The sequence below is a fragment of the Topomyia yanbarensis genome, chromosome 2, assembly GCF_030247195.1.
Source record: "Topomyia yanbarensis strain Yona2022 chromosome 2, ASM3024719v1, whole genome shotgun sequence".
Taxonomy (NCBI): Eukaryota; Metazoa; Arthropoda; class Insecta; order Diptera; family Culicidae; genus Topomyia; species Topomyia yanbarensis.
In genome coordinates this window covers 460,275,909-460,297,602 of record NC_080671.1, presented here as the reverse complement: position 1 = coordinate 460,297,602, position 21,694 = coordinate 460,275,909, and the positions used below count along the sequence as shown (strand labels likewise).

Sequence of the window (21,694 nt, the reverse complement as noted above, 5' to 3'; positions counted from 1 at the left end):
CACTACGGACTACCTGTTCCGGTGGTAACACCAAACAGGGAACCCCAATTCCATAGTGTCATGCGACCCGTGCTATGGGTAAAATTGTTGAGGAGGTTTAAAATATTCTCAATGGCGAACGGAGCCTGGGAAAAGCCGGGCGAACTCTCCAGTAACTGGCTGTGGTCCACTAGGAGGTTGATAACTCTATTATCTTTCTCCGGACAAAACCAGCCTAGAGGCCGTGTGGCATCCGGCGGGTTGAAGTATGTCAACCAAGAATTGATCCACTGGGTTCCTGTTCCCATGTCGTAGAAGGCGACTGAAAACAGGAGTCCTCAAGTCAAGGTGTTACTCCGTGCCGAGGACTGAATGGTTGGCAGGACTAAAATATGCCAGTCGCGCACGGAGTGTCGTGGGTCTTACCCTTGTTGTGTTATGCGAATCTCTGACACAGTGGACGTTTGTTTCCTCGCAAATCGTGGGATTCAAATGATGGTCATGTCCCTAATACCCATTTCGGGGTTCGCTATAGGCGATTATAAGCCAACGTGTTTGGTATCTTCTAGTTGCTGTACAACAAGTGCTGATGATGAAATGTGTAGTGCTGTAATCGAATATGGTTAGAGTAGCTCAAATTAATCTTCAGCATAAACGTACAGCAACTATGAATCTATCTCGCCTTGTGCAGGAAGGGAAAGCTTCCATAGCTTTGGTTCAAGAACCGTATTTCCATAAAGGAAACTTCTATGTTGGAAAGCTACTTAACCCCGTCTTTGTAGCTTTCAACAAAAATGGCATGACAAATCAACGTGAAATGCCTCGTGCATGTATACTTGCGCATAGTGCAATTGACGCTTGTCTTATATTGGACCTCACAACTCGTGATATTTGTACTGTCACAGTAAATATGACTGTTGACAACATAAACAAGAAATACGTCTATTGTTCGGCATATTTCCCGCATAATGAACCATCACCTTCTGATGATTTCAAAAGAGTTGTGTCATACTGTGGCAGAAATGGGTTTCCTCTCATAATCGGCAGTGATGCAAATTCCCACCACATAATTTGGGGCAGCTCTGATATCAATTTGAGAGGCACCGAATTGATGGAATACTTAAGTAGTACAAATCTGCACATTCTTAATGCAGGAAACCGCCCAACTTTTGCACGAGCTGGCAGAGAAGAGGTGTTAGATGTAACTCTCTGCTCTGACAGTATTACGCATGAGTTGACAAACTAGCTTGTACCAAACGAGCTCGAACCGTCGTTATCTGATCATAAGTACATCGTCTTTGATCATTTAAATGTCTCGCTAGATATCGTCACCTATCGTAATCCCAAATCTACGAACTGGGACCTCTACGAAGAGGGCTTGGCGACTAAGTTTCATGGGTATCTCCGACGATTGAATCTCCAAGTGATTTGGATGAGGTCATACCAAGAGGCTTGTCCGCTTCGAGTTATGCATGGTTCTAGAGGAACACCTTGGTGGAATACCGAACTACCGACTCAAAAAGTTATGTAGAAGAGCTTGGAATCGCAGACGCAGGGACGGGTCGGAGGCATTTAAGTTGGCTCGCAAAGCATACAGAAATGCCCTTCGATTCTCTGAGCGAAATGGTTGGAAAAGCCTCTGCACAAATGTCTCAAGTCTCAACGAGACTAGTTGATTTAATAAGTTACTTTCGAAATCGAAAGACTTTCATGTCAGTTCCATTAGAACTGCTAATGGTGAATACTCGTCTGACGAAGATGTAGTACTCAACTGTCTTTTTGACACACACTTTCCAGGTTGTACGGAGCCATCACTGACGACTGCCCCTGAGTTCTTTTCAGGCAGTTCTGATTGTTGAGCATTTGCTCGTAGAATTGTGACAACCGAATCGTTCAAATGGGCGATTGAAAGTTTTGCTCCGTATAAGTCTCCGGGAAAGGACGGAATTATTCCAGTTCTACTACAAAAAGGATATGAACACTTCAAGCATATTTTGAAAAAGGTTCTTACTTGCAGTCTTGCAACAGGATACATTCCATTAGCGTGGCGGGAAATAACTGTTAAATTCATTCCCAAAGATGGCCGCGTCACTTATGAGGAGGCAAAGAGCTTTAGACCGGTCAGTCTGACCTCCTTTCTTCTCAAATCAGTGGAACGTTTAATCGACCACTACATTCGGGATGGTAGCTTGGGCGAGCACCCGCTGCATGCAATGCAACATGCATATCAACGGGGGAAGTCTACTACCACCCTGTTACACAATGTTGTCTACAACATTGAAAAAGCTTTTGCACATAAGCAATAAAGTTTAGGAGTTTTTCTCGATATTGAAGGTGCTTTTGACAATGTGTCTTACGAATCCATTTTGGAAGCAGGATGAGGTCATGGAGTTCCTTCATAGATCACGAACTGGATACACGCAATGCTTAGCAACCGACATCTGTGCTCATCGTTAAGACAAGTAGAGATGAGGAAACTGAGTGTCTGCGGATGTCCTCAAGGTGTGGTGCTGTCACCACTTCTATGGAACCTTGTCGCCGATAGCTTGTTGAGAAAACTAAATGAGCTTGGGTTTCCGACGAATGGTTTCGACGATGATTATCATATAATCATCACCGGAATTTGCATTAACACACTTTTTGATTTGATGCAACAAGCCTTATGTGTTGTTGAGCGGTGGTGTCTTCATGTTGGACTATCAGTTAATCCAAATAAAACCTCAATGGTGCTTTTCACGCAACGAAGGATTACAACCGGAGCTCGTCCATTGCAGTTTTTTGACTCTGAAATTATTGTCGAAGATCAAGTTAAGTACGTTGGGGTAATTCTCAACTCAAACGACGGGCTTTCGGCAAATCTTGGGAACTCAAACCCAAGTACATTCAGTGGATCTACACAACAATTGTTAGACCAATACTGGCATACGGGTGCCTTGTTTCGTGGCAGAAGGGAGAAGTCATGACAATCCAATCAAAGTTAAACCATCTTCAGAGGATGGTCTTGATGGCGATGACTGGTGCGTTCTCGACAACACCTACTGCTGCTCTCGAGGCACTCTTGAACATAAAACCACTACATGTGTTTCTGAAACAAGAAGCACTATCTTGTGCATACCGTCTTAAGGTTACTGGGCTCTGTAACAGTAACCCAATAGATCGTGTAACTAGCCACACAAGACTGTGGCCCCAAATGGTTACATGGAATGAATATACACTTGCTCTCACTGACCTTACACTCACATGTAGTTTTCCTTCTAAAACTTTCAATGTGAGAATTCCTCTTCGTGAGGAATGGCTGTCTGGCTGAATGGAGCGACAGCTTGAAGAATACGTAGTTTGTTATACGGACGGTTCTTTGTTGGAGGCCCGAGCTGGTGCTGGTGTATATTGTCATGAGATGAGATTCAACCAATCTCATTCGCTTGGTAGATACTTTACCGTATTCCAAGCAGAAATCTTTGCGATTCTGTGTGGCGTACAATCCGCACTTCAACAAGGAATTTGCGGTAAAAGAATCTATTTTTGCTTTGACAGTCAGGCTGCCCTAAAAGTACTTAGTTCGGCAGATTCGAGATCGAAATTAGTAATAGCATGTCGAACTCAAATCGAAGAACTTAGCATTTCAAATGCTATCTACCTTCTATGGGTACCCGGTCATTCCGGTATTACTGGAAATGAATGGGCGGACGAATTGGCTAGAGCTGGAGCTGCGACTGATTTCGTTGGTCCAGAACCAATTCTACCACTGTCAATAAGTTGGATAAAGCACAAGATTCGCTCTTGGGCTGCATTCGAACATGCCAACCATTGGCGTAGCTTGCAAAATTGCGTTCAAACAAAGGCTTTTCTGCCGGATGTGAGTCCGAAAATGTCAAGAAATTTGTTGCATTTTTCCAAGTACAACTGCAGTATTCTGGTCAGGGCACTGACTGGACATTGCAAACTCAATTATCACATGGCTACTATTCAGCGCGCTGAGTATTATTCATGTGATCTTTGTGAATTCGATTACGGAACATCATATCATTTGATATGCAATTGCCCTGTATTAATGCAATTGCGCATCCGGATTTTTGGTTCTCCATACATAGATGAACCTATGTACAGAGAGCTGAAATTTAAGGATATGCTTTTGTTCCTAACCCAGTGTGGTAAAGAGCTATAGTTTTTTAGCCGTATTTGAATGACAATGTCTCTTCGGGGGTGTTGTCGTTCTGTTATCTCAATATCCCCTCGGGGGTGTTGATATATCCGCTCACTGTTTGAGTAGAGGTTCTAAATCCCTCCGGGGGTTGGAAGTTTTATTCCTGCTGTTGTAGCACCTGCAGATCGTTCAGCATCACTCCGGGGGTGCAGAATTCTCTGTTTTAATAGTTCTGTGTCGTTGCTTTCCTTACCCCTAACCTTACCACTTCCCCAATCCTTCCCATCAGGAAAATGACGAAAAGATGATTCTTGGCAAGGCACAAATCTCCGATCAACATGGGGAATGTGCCATTTGAGCCAGACGCTACTGATTCCTGATACTATTTTCCATATCTAAAAAATAAACAATTTAAGCATTTTTATCGTCAAATTTATTTCGCTGTTCAAATTAGAAACTGTCCTTATTCCCCCATACTTAAACAGAAACATAGATTCCATTTGGAGTTTAAAAAATCAAAAAAAAAAAAATAAATCGATTTTCGGAAATACAAGAAGATGACTTTCAAAATCAAGCCACTACCACTTATATTGGAATTTCCGAAAATCTTCCGAAACTAATCAACATCGCCTAAGTCATGAAATCCTCCGGTAGAGCCGAGTAACAAGCCAGAATAATTCTGAAGGGATCTATACCAAAACCATCGCAACATCTTCCGGACAGAATTATTGCAACAGATGAACAAAACTCTGGCAGGAGTCGGACAAAATTATACATTCCTGTCAGCATTCTTGCTGAAACCGAGCACTACCGGTTTGCTGCTAGAATTCTGATAAAAGCACACAAATTTTATTCAAAACCAATTTTGCCTAATGTGTAGAAAATCCTACATATGAAGACTTTTTTTCATTAGGTCCAATCTGCAAATGAGTGCCCTCTTTTTTTCGCTTTCTCTTTCGCTTATTACAGCGAAACCATAAAACTTTTTAAACATTTATTATTATGTTTCAAAAGACCAAGGTTTTTACTAGCTTATTATGCATAGAGTTGAAGGGAAATCAGAAAGGTGACCGAGTAATTCGCGGAAGAGAAAGTAAACAAAGAGAGGCTCTCTTTTGCAGGTTGGACCTATTGAAAAAAGTCTTCATATATTGTTTATTTTCCCGATCAAAATACTAGAATTTTTTACGTTCTTAATGAACTTGAAACAAGATGTCGCAAGTTCACGAATTGTTAAGCTTGGTGATTTACTTTACTATTGACCAAAATGTTTTTCATTTATATTTCATTTATAGCACCAATGATTTACCGATTGAAAACATCACACAACAAGAAAACCAAAACATTTTTAGAAAAGTGAAAGCCGGTTGCTAAAACAACGACTTCCAGCTAAATTTATAATAAGATTTATGTAACTTTGCTGACGGTTTCCAATCAGGGATAAATTTATTCTCTAATAATAGTTTTCTTTATCCATATTTGGGAATACGCTTTTTCTAAATGTTGTTCTAGCCGCATTGTCGGCGTTCATAACACACGTAACGAAACACGCTTTTCTCTTGAAACTTTTTCGTGTCGTTGTTCGTGGTACTCGTACAGAGAAGGCATACTAGCGCCACCATTAAATCGGTGGTACATATATGAAACAAGCACTATCTGTCAAGTTGTCCCTGGGTTGACTTCTCAGTACAGCTCCTTATGGAAATCTGACTTGCTAAATGTGTTCTCCCATTTTAAGCGGCCCTAGCTTCCGTAACGCTACCTTGCGCTTTTCTCCATCTGTCTCCGATATTGCTCTCTGAGCCCGCCTTTTGGCTCCTAAATGCCTCAACGAAGTGGCTGCCGTCTTAAACCTTCGCTCGCCGGTCATCCTGATCCGTGTTGCAGCAGAGTTCCGTCCACTGTCCACCTTGGAGGCGCGTAACAGTTACACACGAAGCAGTCGTTGATTTTTGCGTTCATGAAGCCTTTGTAGGAGCGTTGAATGAAGGATCTGCCCGTAACTTGTATCGCAGCCGTTCTCGCTTCGTAGGATGGTCGTTACCGTCCTCTGCGTGCAGTATCTCGCAAAATAAACCATCTCCCCGCATTTCCAGCATATGTGCAAGCCCCTGCCAAATGTCCAAAGCTCAAACACTTGAAGCATTTCTCCGCTTGTTTATTCACTCGTGGAACGGCTTTCAATGGGCATCTCGACCACAGAGCTGTAGCGTGGTTTTCTGGCGCCCTTGGCGAAGTTTGAGTTTTGCGCCCCTTTGGTGTTCACTTTGGCTTTCTTTTTCAGTTCGGTCTTCAAATAATAATTTGTGTACATGGAAAACGGCCATCTACTCCGTCCTTAATTCATGTTTGACTGTTGTTCATTTCATGTAAATTCCAGCAACAAATCTTTTACTGTATATTTAGGAAATCAGTTAACGCCAGGTGTTTGAAGGCGACGGAGGGAGCATCAACTCAGACGACTGTATATTAGAGTGCCAATGGCATGTATTGAAAACAGGCGATCATCGAATTCAATAACTGGACGCACCTCAACAAAAAAAGTTTGGCTTAAGGGGTTATATACAAAGTTGGAACTCAAAAAAAAAATTGAATATTCTGAAAGTACATACTTTTGAAAATATCTGTGCGAAATTTCATCCAGATCGGAGCACTAGATTTCAAACTACAGCCGTTCGCAGCGCGCTTGTTCTTCCGCGTATGTAGTTAACACAAAACTTTAAAAGCAGTTATCTCGGAACTAAGTTGTTTGAAAAGTACCGCTGCGGTGAACGTGATATCGCAAAAACTATTCATCCGATTTTCATATTTTTTTTTTGAATTGTTTGTATTTACATTCTCGTGTATTTGAAGGGTTTTTTTTTCATCCAAAAAAATTGATTCTTTGCCATGAATTTTTGTTTAAAATTTTGAACACCATAAAACTCAATTTTTGGCTAACATGTTTTATTTGCAGGAAAAAAAAATATTGGGAAACTGATCCATTCAAGTATACCACAATACATTTTTCTTCAATAATCTTTTTAGTTTTTTAATTCAAGTTGAGCGGTTCGGTTTGGAGAGCGTTCACCGCAAAACTCTACCAAAAAAACTCGCTACGGGGGATGGGCCATAACTCCGCCAACCTTCAATATTTTTTTTAATTCAACTTGTTTTTTCGAACTTTGACAGCACTACCAACGAGCAGTCTTCCCATGAACATCGATAAGTTTGCACCCGTGCACAAAATTTCGTGCACGCATTCAACCTTAAACATGCCTTGCCTTTGTGTACAGGTTCGCATCGAACACCTAACCCAAGCGAACGATGTGCAAACTTAGGTTTAAACACCGTGTACATACACCGTGTGCGTACACAAGAAAGGCAACCACAAAACAGAATGAGTCAATGCTAGTGATGATGAGTGAGAGAAAGAGAAAACTAGTATCAAGAACCTGTGTGTACGAACACCGCGTACGTACATGGGGTTCGGTTGTGCAGACCAACATGTGCTCGTGTTTTGGTACGCATTAGCGCGTTCGAGTTTGCACACGAAATGTGGGTATAAGATGAGCACAGAACGAGAGCGAACATAATGTTCGATGTTCATTTGGGAAGACTGCCAACGAGCTGTCAATTGCATAAAACGCTTTAAAAAATCACGAACTTAGCTCACTTTTTCGCCACAACTTTGTATATAACCCCTTAATCGGACGCGATTAAGGGATTGCGCAAAACGGCCAAAGTGCAAAAATTTTCACCAGTGAAAAAACACAAAAGGACCCTTAGAATATTCGAGACGTCGAGATCTCCTGCCATCCTGGATTTTGTTTTAATACGTTTATGAAACTTGAAAATTCTGGATTTGAATTGATACTGGGAATTAATTAATTTATTTTCTAGGCCAAATGTCCTATAACTGCATGAAACAACGGATTTTGAATCTTTCTCATGTTTTGACAAAAGTTGCCTTTCTGGTACTTTTAATTTTTAAACTGAGATTTTGAAACAAAAATCAAAAAACTTGTTTTTTTTTAATTGACACCAGATTTTGACATTTCGGTGATTTCTGAAACATTTGGCATACAAAAAAAAACTGCATTACCAAACTCAAGTCCCATCTCAATTCAAAAATATTCCTTGTACCACAAAGACATTTTTGAACATTTGACCAGATCTCGACGCTTCATAACTGGTGCCCCGTCTTGTTGAAAATAAAAGTGAAGCTTTACGCTTTTTACGATAAGCACGCTTAGTTTTCACTATTGAACGATCGTTTTCAATGTAAAGCGCTACGATTTCAGCGCGTTCTTTTTGTGTAAATCGACTCATAGATAAAATGGCACTAAATGTCGTTTCAGAATTGTGTATATCTGTCAAAATCGGCTGAAAAATGGCGGAGTTGTTCAATGTTGAACTAGGATACAACCGGATGGCGCTCCCTGTATAAATATTGGCACTCTACCGTATATTAAGTGTACTCCCCAATTGACCCAAATGATCCCAAAATGGATGTCGAACAGGATTCGTCGCCAAAGATCCAAACTTCCTTTTCAAATCAAACAAATCATCAAATCGCATCAAAAATAGTCTGCGAAGTATTCTAATATTCCGCAAGACGCAGAAATATTCAGCTGTACCAGTTATCTCGAAAGTTCGCCTAGATAAACTCAGGATTGTGATATGGTGACAAGAGTTTCATCAAGAACTAACGCGTTTATGTGCCCGCTCACAAAGTTGAGATCGATGGTGTAGTTATCGATTCGAATTTGGAATGCATGGATCTACTGAAGGACGGGATTGTCTGTTTCAATGACCCCTTGCTCCAGTGAGCGACAATTTTGAGTACCAAACGCACCGCACCTTCAAAGTAGTGTCGGGTGACCTTTTGGCGAGACTGCTTTGCATATTCTTCGACAAGGATCGTCTGCATGATCGGTTGTTTATGCCGCGTGTCATGCATGCAATACTGCACTAATTACAAGCAAATGGGTCTTCGTAACAATATTTTTTCTCTTTTGAAAGGCCGTTTAATATACCAGCAAGGACAAACTCTGCCACAAATCCGAAGCAAACAGCACCTGGTCAATTCAGAAGATACAAAGCGTTTCCAACGCTTCCGGGAACACCAAAAACCACGTGACATTTCAACCAGAGATTCAACTTAGTGTAGGATTGGTTAGACCTAGGTTGGGAACCGGCAACTTTGTGATATTATGGAACTCCTCCCGGCATCGAGGAGACTTCAATTTTCATGGTACTTTACGATCCCCGCTACAGCTTTAAAAAGGCGGCCTGCTTAATTGGCCATGACATTTCCGTTCCCCTTGTTCCTATGAAACTGAGAAAACAAGCGAAAAAAATTTACAATATTTTTCGCAATTTTTGTTGAAATTTGAAGTCTTTGTCTTGTTTGTTATTTATTCTGGACTAACAGGACCGTAGCGTAGTCTTCTGACGCCTTTGGTAGAGTCTCAGTTATGCGCATTTTTGTTGTCTGCTTTGGCTTTCTTTTTCAGTTCGACTTTAAAACAACAATTTTGTGTGTACCTGGGTATGATACTCCTGTCCTGACTAATTTCATGACTTAACCTCACTTATTTTAAAAAGTAGATCAAGATTTTAGCGCCCCCCCTAAGATTGGCGCCCTTGGCGGATGCCAACCTGGCCAACCGCATGCTACGGCTCTGCAGTGTACACACAGAAAAAAATATTGGTAAAAGTAAGAGTGTTCCGCTCTTAGCAAAAAACAACCAACGCCAACTATTGAGTTGAAAGTAAAATTTTTAAATTAATCAAGAATAATAATCAAAGTAAAAGTTTTCCTTTTAAGCAAATGAAGAATAGTACTCAAAACAAAAGTTTTATTTTTAAACTAAGATTATGCGTTGGTTGTATTTTGCTAAGAGTGAAAAACTCTTATTTTTACCAACATTTTTTTTCTGTGTATGTGCATGTGTTAACCTTCTGAGCCCCACTGGACGGCAGTGATATTATGAAAAACAAAAGTTTTCTGCGTATGGTCCGATCACCCCATGTAAACTTAATCTCGGGATGTAGTAGGTGTTAGCTCTACCGATTTTTCAATAAACCAATTCAGAATGACAGAGACCTAGCGGTACATTCCGAGGCCATCGGCCAGCCTCGCTCAGTTATAATTCGTGTTCCATATTATACCAGTATTATAATCAAACTTTCGATTCCTTTCCATGAATGTGGGTGCAAGGAATTGACGCGTATTTAATGTATCATATGAGTTTCTTACCTTTTTACTAATACATACCTTGATTAAATATTATCAATGGCTGCTTAAAAAGATACAAGAATCATGGTGCCTATGTATACTAGCAAATACTAACGACAGAATCTTCAGACTAGATCATTGATTGATATAATACATCTGTACATTACTGTCGTATACCGGTTTTTTTGTTTTGTCACCTATATTTCGAAGATTAACCAAGACTGTTTTTAAATTTTGGTTCTAACATTCCAAAATTCAGGCTAGTATATGCGCAGTCTAACCAACAAAATCTCCGTTAAGAGGTTGCAAGCCTATCTTCTACAATAACCCAATTGAAAATATTTAGAAAAAATTCAATAGAGAAGTCAATAAACTGCGCCCGAAAAATCAAACCAATACCCGGAACCGATGTTTTGACCGGTAGTGTAGGAAATTGAAAATCTAGTCAGGAATAGTAAAATAAAAATGAAAGTACTTATCTGTTTATTCGATGTACGACAACCTCGAATATCAGATTCATTGACCCGTCCGCTGGCAGCTGTTATTTCTTCCGGAGTACGCAGGGAAAATCCTGGATTCCTGTGCATTAATGTTTCAAACCATTTCATTCCTAAAAACCAATAACCAATTTTTTGCTATATGTACTGACCTGGGCAACCGTGTTTGAATAGAGTTGGCCGTTGAACTGATGCGACAAATTCGTTGACTTTAAAGAGCAAGGAACCGTAAAACCCCTATCTTGCGTGTCAGTCAATCACTTAACTATTTTCCCCTCCTCCTCCTCCTCCATTGCTAGCACAGATCTTGGCCCTGAAGACTTTTGATTCTACCAGACGGTACCGGACCGTAGAAACGGAAATGCCGTATTTCTTGCATGCGGGATACCTCGTCATGCCATTGCGTATTCGTTTTCTGCACATTAGTGGCTTGGGTACTTACCTCAACGATTTACAACGGAATTCGATGCTAAACAGTTTCCACAACAAAAAAATGTGTGTAAAGAACTTTGCAACTTTGGCACACAAGTGAATGTTTACCAGTTTGACACCGCACTATAGAGTGAAAAAATCAACGGTCACTAGATTAAAAGCCCGGGAGCATCGGAAAATTCAATGCGCACAAGCTAAGTCCAAATGGAGCACATACTAATTTGTCAAAATTTTTCCACGAGCAGAATTTTCACGTCAAAACCAGGCAAAGTCTACTCTTTTTCTCAGTTTATTGTATGCTTTTTATTCGTTTTGCTTATTCTTTTTTTCTCCTCCCAAATTCTGATGTCAATCGATAATGACCAAGGATGACCAAGAACAAAATCTTCGTGCTAGGACGGACTAGCAGAAAACTCTGTGCTTCTTCACAAATTGAACTGTTTCGCAAAAGGATTTTCGAAGTCAGTACAACAAGTGCAGTGAACCATTGGGCAAAGTTTCAGAAAGCAATTTATTTGCTTCACCTTTACAAAACAAAATCAACAAAACTAACAAAAGAGAGCTATTCCTCCGCACACCAAGTGTTTCGTTTTCCCTGTTCGTTCCAACTTTTCGACAGCAGACTCAATTGCCCGTTCGCTTCCAACTGGCTAATTATCATATTTATTTTGCTTCCCTTGTGCGATGCCGATGGAACTGTTACCGATGGCGATTTGATCGAAATGGGCGGTTTTGCAATCCCATCCGTACAGCCAATTGCCGGGGTTGGCTTCATCCCAACTAGACCAGCAGCGTCCTGCTGGTGGTGAAAGGAGTGTTTCTTGTGCGGTGGCTTCCTTACATGTTTCTGGTCGACACCGGCACCGGAGTCGGGAGATTTATTGAACCGATTAAACAACCAACTTTTGACCGGAGTTGTCGTTGCTGCTGATGTGGATTGGCTGCTGGAAATGCTAGCAACAGTTGGCACCGGTGACTGGCAAATTGGCTCACATTTGTTTGGCCTGCCCGGTGAAATCGGAACGACATTAATTATTTTACTAGGACTGACTTTCGTGTTCTGTTGGCTCAGGTTGTGCCCCACTTCGGTGGCTGCCTTCGGTGTGTCATAATTGTGTTGGTCCTTGGTAGTTGGGTGCTGTTTGCACAGCAGCTGCTGGGGTTCCTCGTAGATGCCGTCTTCGTGATCCTTTGAATCGGTTCCATTGTCTGGCTCATCGGCGGCAATATCTGGCGTAGGTGGAAGAGGTAATTTACGAGGACTGTTACCTGACGCATTTTCACCTTTGGCAAGCAAGTTTTGCTGAATGGCAACCACCCATTCGTTGAGTTCTTTGAAACTTGGCGTTAGGAAGCAAAGTTTCCCGTCGTTTTGTGTGATAATGTTGAATTGATTTTTTTCGTTGATTTGATCGTTCAGACTTAGATCTAGCTTGATGTCTTTCACTTGAACACATTGGGCTGGCTTTAGTTCGTTACAATTGTTGTACAATAGAAGCCATTTATCCAGAAGACCAACGTAGAATTTTTTTGATTGATCAAAAAATAATCGCTTTTCCAGTCTGAAAAGAGTTCCATATTTCGGCGATTGCTTGAGACGTAAATGTGTTGCCGGTAAACCACTAAAGGGACATTTACTGATGTCATCCTCCACGGAGACCAAACTCACCAGATTACTCAATTTCAGCTCGGAGCAATCATCGTACAAACAGCTATCGGTTGTAAAATCATAACAATTTTCCTCTATACTCAGCTCTTCCTCGTTTTTACCACCATCGACGATGACGGAGGCGGATATATCGTCTTCTTCGAAGACGACATCACCTTCGATGCCACTTTCAACGGAATTTTCACAACTCGCGTCAATCCTATCTGTTGGCAAAACAAAATTAGTGCCATTTTTATTTCCCACACCACCCATCTCCAGATATGAGTTTTCGTCTTCCTCTCCTTTTCCACCGTAGTCTCCTGTAGCTAGCTGTTTACGTGGCAGTCGCTTTTCCAGCATCCCCAGAAACGATTTACATTTGTGTATCAACATATAGCGAGATTCGTCTATTTTATTGACAATATTCATATACTCAGCAGTCTCCCGTTGACCGTATTCGGTGGTCTCCGGGGGCAGCCGGTTTTCACATTGAAGACGCCAGTCGCAATGCTCCTCTTCACACTTAAAATCATCGCCGCATTGTGGGTGATGATGATGCTGCAGCTGCTGTTGGTTCCCGTTTATTGCCTTTCCGAGGCCTGCAAGGTGCTGTGCAGATGTGGCTGTTGCATCCAGGAACTGAAGCATGTCTGGAAAGCAAAAAAAAAAACGAAAATGTATATATATATGAAGAACCAAACCGGAAAGGACAAGTTCAGCATTGAAAATTCCGCTCGTGTATCGCACAGCCAGCGCAAAGTGTGAGATCCATTTGTAAAATTTAGGATCACTTCCATACCATTCAACAGTTCCATCCATTCGATCAGAGTCGCTGTCGTGGTCATTTTCGTAAACTACACTCGGTTTCGGGTTTGGTTTACCCCCACCTAAATCACACTGAAATGCTCCCGATAATCAGCTTCGAGCACCCCGGATTACGAAACGATAATTACATGGAACATGAAACGCGTCTTAACCTGACACCGGTGATTGCTGAAATGTTCCGCCCGAGAAGTAAACATCGACTCCGACGTGGACGGGAAAAATTAATTCTAGATAAAATCACCCCCGCTGCGACGAGTTGGGACTTGGTCTGTCTAATTTTGTTTCAATTCCAATTTTAAATCAACCAGTTTCCCATTATTGTCATTCATTGGATTATGCTGCGCCTTCGCTCTGTGTATGTTCTTCCTGTGCCAACAATCGTAGCAAGCTGCGACGCTGATGTGTCGCTTCGGCAGAGACAAAAGTGGACGAGGTGAGAATTGAAAGAAGAAAAAAAAATACTGACTACTTTGTTACCCTGCCGCATCGATATCCGGAATCTTGGCGTTACATCGAACAGAAAATAAGTAAAGATCATTGTTAGTACTACGATATTATTGATACCTACTATATGCATCTTTCTTAGTTGGATCTCGAACATATGACGAATTGTTAATTAGACCAGCACCTTACTTCAAGTATTATATTAAACTTTCCGGGCGTATTTCTGTACTTGGCTTGCATATTATGACGTTCGCTTAACTGTTCATTTCAGTGGAATGTGTTGAAGTCCTTTGAGCCTTTTAATTTTGTAAGTGTAGACTTGCCAAAGAATGATAGTTGAGCTTCTAGTTCAAATTTGACGTTATATTTCGACAAAAGCAAAACATAGTATTATTCGCTACAACACAAATATAAAAGTTGGATATAGGTTTACGAAAATGCTTGCAAGTAATCGTAGCAGGCGATTAAACTGAAACATAAAATATACGCAAAAACATTGTAACTTAAAGTTTCTTGGAAAAGTGTAATAAACTAATCAAATTCAGGGCCAGCAGAACACCTTTTTCCCGAATGGGTAGTAAGATTCGAAGTGATTTCTCCTAGTACTGACGAAAGTTCAGATATGGTGTGTGTAAGTGAAAATGTAAATTCCCTGATAATATCTTGTGGTTATTTAGAAACACTCTTTATTAACAGGGCTCTTTATCCGACGGCTCAGCGAAAATGTGTTTATTGAATACTACACCCAAAATCCAACGGGCATGTTTCTATTACTTTTGGGTAAGATTCTATTGCCTTTTTGGTAACAGAGCAAGTGCGCATTGCTGTATTAAACTCATATTACCGCAAACAATACCTGGAATGACGATGTAGGATAATTCGGTCGATTTCTATAATAGTATTAGTATCGAGTCAAACCAGCCGGAGTTCTGGCGGATTTCTATCCAAATTCAGGCCGCTATCTGCACCAATTTTGGCCGAAATAGGCGGAATTACGTATTTTTTTATAGGGTAACTTGGATAGTGAAAGAAAAATTTTAGGCAGTTTTCGGATCCGGCCTAGTTTCCGGATCCAACACAGCTCCCGATCTAGACCAATTCTCAAATTTGGACCTCCCGGATCTGGATCTGTTTCCGGATCTGTACTTGTTCCCGATTTGGACCAGTTTCCGAATCCGGACAAGTTCCCGAATCTGGATTAATATCCGGTAATGGACCAGTCCCTGGATCGAGCCCATCCCCTTTTCCCCTTATCAAGTCAGGACTTGAACCAGGCCCAGATTTGGTGCTTAGATCCAGACAAACTATATGTCTTGCTTTCCGTACATGACGAGAAGGACTGTTAACGTGCTGTGCAGTCGCTACCTTGCTGTTGACGTTCGTGATAGAAAAAAATTGAATTCAACTACGACCGAAATACCCCACCACTATTCCGAATCGGTTTTTTTCTGACTGTGCCTTGAAGCTCTCTGAGTGTGAGCCGATGAGTATCTCCGGCGACCGACATCCTTTCAGGCTTAGTGGAGGTCGATTTGAATATTTTTTTTTTATTTCGTTTATTTGACACGGCTCATAGCGGTAGCTTAACGGAGCCGTGGATCTTTCATGTGTTTACAATATGTAAAAAATAAAAACAAATATTATTGTTTGTCCGTTGGATCTCGTGCGCGCAACTTTTTATTGCGAGCGGAGACCTTCTTTCGCGGCTCGCCTACTGCGTCATGGGGACCGTTTAATTCTCTCCTGTCCTCTGGATCAAGGTCATCATCGTTAAAAGTGCCTTGGTGCTCGCGACCAGATGTTCTTTCCTGCTTCTTGCACTTACAGGTGACCAATGTAAATCCGTCGTCATTCTTATTATCTTCATCGCCGATGTTACTTACAGTTGTTTCAGGGGTGCTGGATGCTGCTTTGGCAGTTGTCAATATGGACTGAACAGCTGCCACAAATTTGGCAACCGTTTGTGGTTCAGGTATTGGTATTGAAAATTCTTTTTTGGGTTGGTTTTCCGTGGATTCGTTGGCAATCGGTAGCGATACATTCTCCTCTGTATCTTCCGCGCAAGGTTGTCCGTGATGTGCTGTCTGATTACAATACTTGCACGTAGGAGTTTGCCCCTCATGGGTGCATAACGTAGTTTGATGAATAGTAGCTTCGTGGGTTTTAAGTTTTATAGTCAAGTGGGAGGGGATAGGTCTTTCGATCCGCATCCTCACCACAAGAACACCGTTAGGTGTACCCGGGAAGAAATTTCTCCACGTATCACGTGTAACGGATTCTACTTCTCCATATTGAGGAATTCCACGAAGATCCGTCCGAAAATCATTAAAATCGTGACCGACCATCTTAGATTCCGATGAAACTTTGCACGTTTCACCGTCATGTAATATTTTCCACAGGTAATAAGATTATTTTGACTCAAGAGCAACTTTTCAAAAGGGCGTAAACGTTTCTACATGAATGAATTTCAAAAAAAATTTGTTCGATTACTATATTTTATACAGCAAAACTATCTAAGAACGAGTTACAGGGAATGAATACTTCTGCCTGAAAAAAATATACACTGAAAAAAATATGTCATTTTTCAAAAAAACAAAAATTTATGATAAAAATTTAAATTGCGAAAAAACCCATTTTTTAAATTTTTTATATTTTGTTACAAAAAACCTAAAGAGAAAAGAAACATTTTGAATGTGATGGATGATGGAGAAAAAATCGGTAAAATTTTTTTTCTAACAATAACTTCGTACATGTTTTTAAATTTCATACTAATTGACAAATAAAATTGTAATTTTATTACAGAATATAATTCTAAGCACCATATAAAATCAAAATGCATTTAGTAAAAATCTTCCAAAATGCGATAGATTTCGAGATATTTGAAATTTTGCTCCTTCAAAAACAATTAATTCGTGTAATTATGCTCTTTTTAAAAGTTATTCGCCTTACCCCATCATAAAATGTCAAAAATTTAATGTTTCTCGTTTTAAAGACGTAAAAGTTGCAGTCAAAAATACAATTTTCTTTTTGAATATGATTCTAAACGCCATTTTAAATAGAAATGCTTTTAACAAAAAATTTCTAAAATGTAGTAGTTCTCGAGATATTTTAACTTTTGTTTTAACAACACAATCATTTTGTTTTATTACGACCTTTTCATAAATTAGTCGCGTTTCTCCATCAACAATAATAGGTTTTTCAAAAGGTCCGTAAACTTTCCTGCAACTTTCTATTTGACATCTATGCGATATTGTGAATCATTTTAAAGTTACATGAAAACAACCAAAATATGATTCAACCATAGGGTCTAATGATTAAACTATATAGTTAAATCATATTTTGGTTGTTTTCATGTAACTTTCAAATGGACTCCTCAGTACATTGGAAATGGATTTCTCATCATGGATGGATGAACTGACCTGATCATTATATATAACAGTACCATTCGCATTTTTTGTAGGAAAATCCTTAGCACTCCTGGACACAATTAAAACTACTTTTAGAAAACTACTAAAACAAGGTTGTTTAATTTATAAGGCTCAATGAAAAAGTATATCATGACGAGCGTTTTTTCTCGGCTTGCTGTTTGTCATTGTAGGACTTATTGATTCTCCAAAACAAGGTTATTGGAAGCGTGGTACGCAGTTTTTGAACATATATTTTTATTTTTACGAGCTCGACATTCATTTGCATTCCCACATAAATAACGAGCATAACAGTAAATCAAGAAGGCCACATGGTTTTGGAAAAAAACTTTTTTGCGTAATGTAGCCCCTCTGTTGGGCCAATTTTTAGTTCTTTATATGAGAGGCTGAGAGCAAGAGTGGGTTAAAAATTCACTGCGAGCAAAAGTGGTACACGTTTATTACGTTTATTGGTATACATTTTATTAAGAGCAAACCCGGTTTAAGTACCAGTCAGAGCAGAAATGCTATAGAAAAACCTTAGCGCAAAAATGGGTTAAAAAGATATACCACTTTTGCCCTGAGATGAAAAATATTCCATTTTTATCCTAAGAATGGTATCAGAAATTATTTATCCCAAATCAATGAAACAATCATCCTTGTGGAAGTTATTTGAAAGTTGGTGGTCAGAAGGTATCAGAAATTGACGATTACCGCCATTTTGAAATCCAAGATGGCGATTTACGGTAACCACAAAATAGTAACAACCACCATCAATATGGGTGTCATTTGAAAGGGGGTGGTCAGCAGACAACGAAAATTGACGATTACCGCCATTTTGAAATCCACGATGACGACTTTCGATTACCACAAAATAGTAAGAACCACCATCAATATGGGTGTCATTTGAAAGAGAGTGGTCAGTGGCCACCGAAAATTAACGATTATCGCCATTTTGAAATCCAAGATGGCGAAGCTCGGTTACCACAAAATAGCGAGAACTGCCATCAATATGGGTGTCATTTGAAAGGGGGTGGTCAGCAGGTCCCGTAAATTGACAATTACCGCCATTTTAAAATCCAAGATGGCGACTTACGGTAACCACAAAATAGTGAGAACCAGTATCAATATGGGTGTCATTTGAAAGAGGGTGGCCAACAGACACCGAAAATTGACGATTACCGCCATTTTGAAATCCAAGATTTCAACTTCCGGTTACCACAAAATAGTAAGAACCACCATCAATATGGATGTCATTTGGGTGGTCAGCAGATACCGAAAATTGACGATTAACGCCGCTAAAACATAAAATATTAATTATCATCGCTTATATTGTGCCAAGGCCTACTATGATGCGTTTTATTCGTTGTTGCACGTTCGCCCCGTACAATAATCGGAGATGAATGAAATTCTGCATTGAATGAATGAGCAGTTGGTTCGTTTGACGTTTTCAGTTTCGCCACTGAATATTGAAAATGAATGCGGCTAAATATGATCAATTTTCATTCAATGAATTTGAAAATTTGTAACTCTGCATAGGACGACATGATATGATATGAATAGATAACGTTTCGTGTACAAAGTGGGTTTAGGGCCAAGTTCTCGTTGGAGGTACCCTGGACTTGGCGATGAGCCCAGGATCTCTTTTTAACTTGGAGATAACAAAATACCAAAAGATCTATGGAGGCCCTTCGCGATAAACCCTGCATATCTACGTCTGCAACCTTCCAAACAGGATTACCCTCCGGTGATAAAGTGAACCGTTCAGCACTTTTTAATTTACAAACAAGGAGTGCCGAATGTGAACCTACAAACGCTCGTGTTCGCGCGATCATCCGGAAGTCTCAAATCTCGGCCCTACCAACATAGGTCAATGCGTTCAGTTAGACTAATAAAAAATAACGCTCATAGCCACTAGACAACACGTTCTATGGCGCCACGACCGAAAACTAGTGATACCATAGAACTCACTCGCTTCTGGCATCTGAACCGAATACTGAAAATTAACTATCATTCACGGTCCACGCGATCATTTAAGAACACAGGCGAAAATGTAAATGGGCGCGCAGTTAAAAATCGAATGTATACCAGCGAAGTTACACGCTTGTACCCGCGAGATACTAAAACCAACATAATCGAATCTGTTAACTTACAAACGCTCGAACCCCTAGCCATTACACACATAGGTGAACATGTAATCACGATCATCTACGATCAACTATGCCCATGATTTCAAAAACAGAAAAATTCCTCGATGATTTAGTGAACGGTATTCCACTTATAATCTGATCAACATCGTAAAGTCCCTACGCCCGCATATTTGAGCCGTACACTCAATATCACAATCAGAGGCACGGCCCGCTGCAATTGCTCTTTAGCTTCAGTAGGACAATTCTAAAAAAACCTGTTTTAATCCACCTAGCGGTGCAATTGTGCCTTTCTCATTTCTCTAAACTATGGCACGGAGACTTTTTATGTTCAACATAATCGTGGAAATGTCCATTACATTCTTAGTACACTTTGCACTTATACACAATGGCATGCCAGCCACGAACTTGATGAGCTACGTGTCGACGGTGAAACACTTGAAACAAAAAAATATCATACTTCATTAGCCTAATCAGCATTAGATCAATGTTATCTGCTTGCTAACTCATTTTGTCATGCGGGGGTGGGTATGTGAAGAGGGCGAAAGTCCCATGAACGAACGACTCCCCAGCTTAAATTGGTATGCTTTGTAATGTAGTGGTGGTTTAAAGATGATGGGGTTGAAAGGGAGGGGTATGAGGGCTGGTTGGGGTGGTGGTCTGAGGGGTGATTTAAGGAGATTTTTAAAGGAGGGGCGCGAACAGTAGAAGGGGGATGTAACCCCTCTCCGTAAACCATCAACTACGCCCCTGTTAAAATCCAGAAACCCTAAACGAGTCGAAAAAAAAATTAGGTTGACGTTTTTCAGAGTGATTGCATAACCTTTCTATATGAGAAAGGCAAAAATGTGCCAAAATCCAAAAAAGTGAATCGTAGTCAAATTTTTTTTTCGAGTTTGCATCAAATCTCGACGTTTCATGCACCTTGAACACATTTAACATCAAAAATAAAAATTCAGTTTTTATTTTTTCCTATAGTTTATATGAGAAATTTCTGTGTGGCCGCACTCTGAAACCCGTAATTCCGGAACCAGAATTCCGATCGATCCAAAATTCAATAGCAGCCGATGGGAAGGTTGCACCTTTCATTTGAGACTAAGTTTGGGCAAATCGGTCCAGCCATCTCTGAGAAAAATGAGTGACATTATTTGACACATACGCACATACATACACACACACACACATACACACACACATACACACACACATACACACTAGAGTGGGACATGGTTATATGAAAAAAATAAAATTTCGCTCCGAGTAACTTTTTGGATCTCATTTAGTTCCCAGAACAACTCTGCAAATTTTTAGTTCGATCGGTGAAACTATATTTTTGCGCCCACGGTTTAAAGTTTACATGGGATTTCGTATGGGGAAAACGTCTTTTGCAAATTAATTCTTCCATGAGTCGCCCGTTACCTTCTAAAAATAAATAGATCTCTGATTTTTATAGGAAATTTGTCAAGGAAACAAAGTCTAGAAGACCACGAAACGATCTGATGCTTGTGGAAAAAGTTATTAAGCAAAAACCGATCGATGCCGTGAAGATTGATGAAAATTTCACTTTTCATAGCATCATTGCTGCTGACGGTCGAATTATATACAAAATCTTTAACTTTCTCTTATTATGTACAAAAGAAGCCTCAATTTATCCCTCAAAACTCTTGCGAAGTGGCCAAACCGTATAGATAAATGATTTAGACACATTAAGAGAAGATCAACACAAAATTGCATATAATTGGACAACCAACAACAGTGGTGCTAGAAAAAATGAATATTTTATCAATCGTCAGAGCATCAATTGGTTTCAGCTTAATAACTTTTTTCTCAAGCGTCAGATCGTTTCGTAGTTTTCGAGACTTTGTTTCTTTGTTAAATTTCCTACAAAAGCCACATAACGGTTTATTTTTAGGAAGCAATGGGCGACTCCTGGAGGAATTATTTTGTGAAA

General features: G+C 40.1%; 1 protein-coding gene across 1 annotated transcript; it reads right to left on the bottom strand.

The window, feature by feature from the left end:
* Positions 1-11,822: 11,822 nt before the first annotated feature.
* Positions 11,823-13,768, bottom strand: LOC131681172 (uncharacterized). Its single transcript, XM_058961883.1, has 2 exons — positions 13,723-13,768; positions 11,823-13,573 (listed from the first exon to the last, which is right to left on the bottom strand). The coding sequence occupies exons 1-2, from the start codon at positions 13,766-13,768 to the stop codon at positions 11,838-11,840; spliced, it is 1,782 nt and encodes a 593-aa protein (XP_058817866.1). The 3' UTR covers positions 11,823-11,837.
* Between the last annotated feature and the right edge of the window lie 7,926 nt (positions 13,769-21,694).

Excerpts from the sequence above, each read along its gene's own strand:
- LOC131681172 (XM_058961883.1), bottom strand. The coding sequence starts at position 13,768 with ATGACCACGACAGCGACTCTGATCGAATGGATGGAACTGTTGAATG. Across the intron at positions 13,574-13,722 it reads ATGGATGGAACTGTTGAATG|ACATGCTTCAGTTCCTGGAT; the intron begins GTATGGAAGTGA and ends TTTGCTTTCCAG.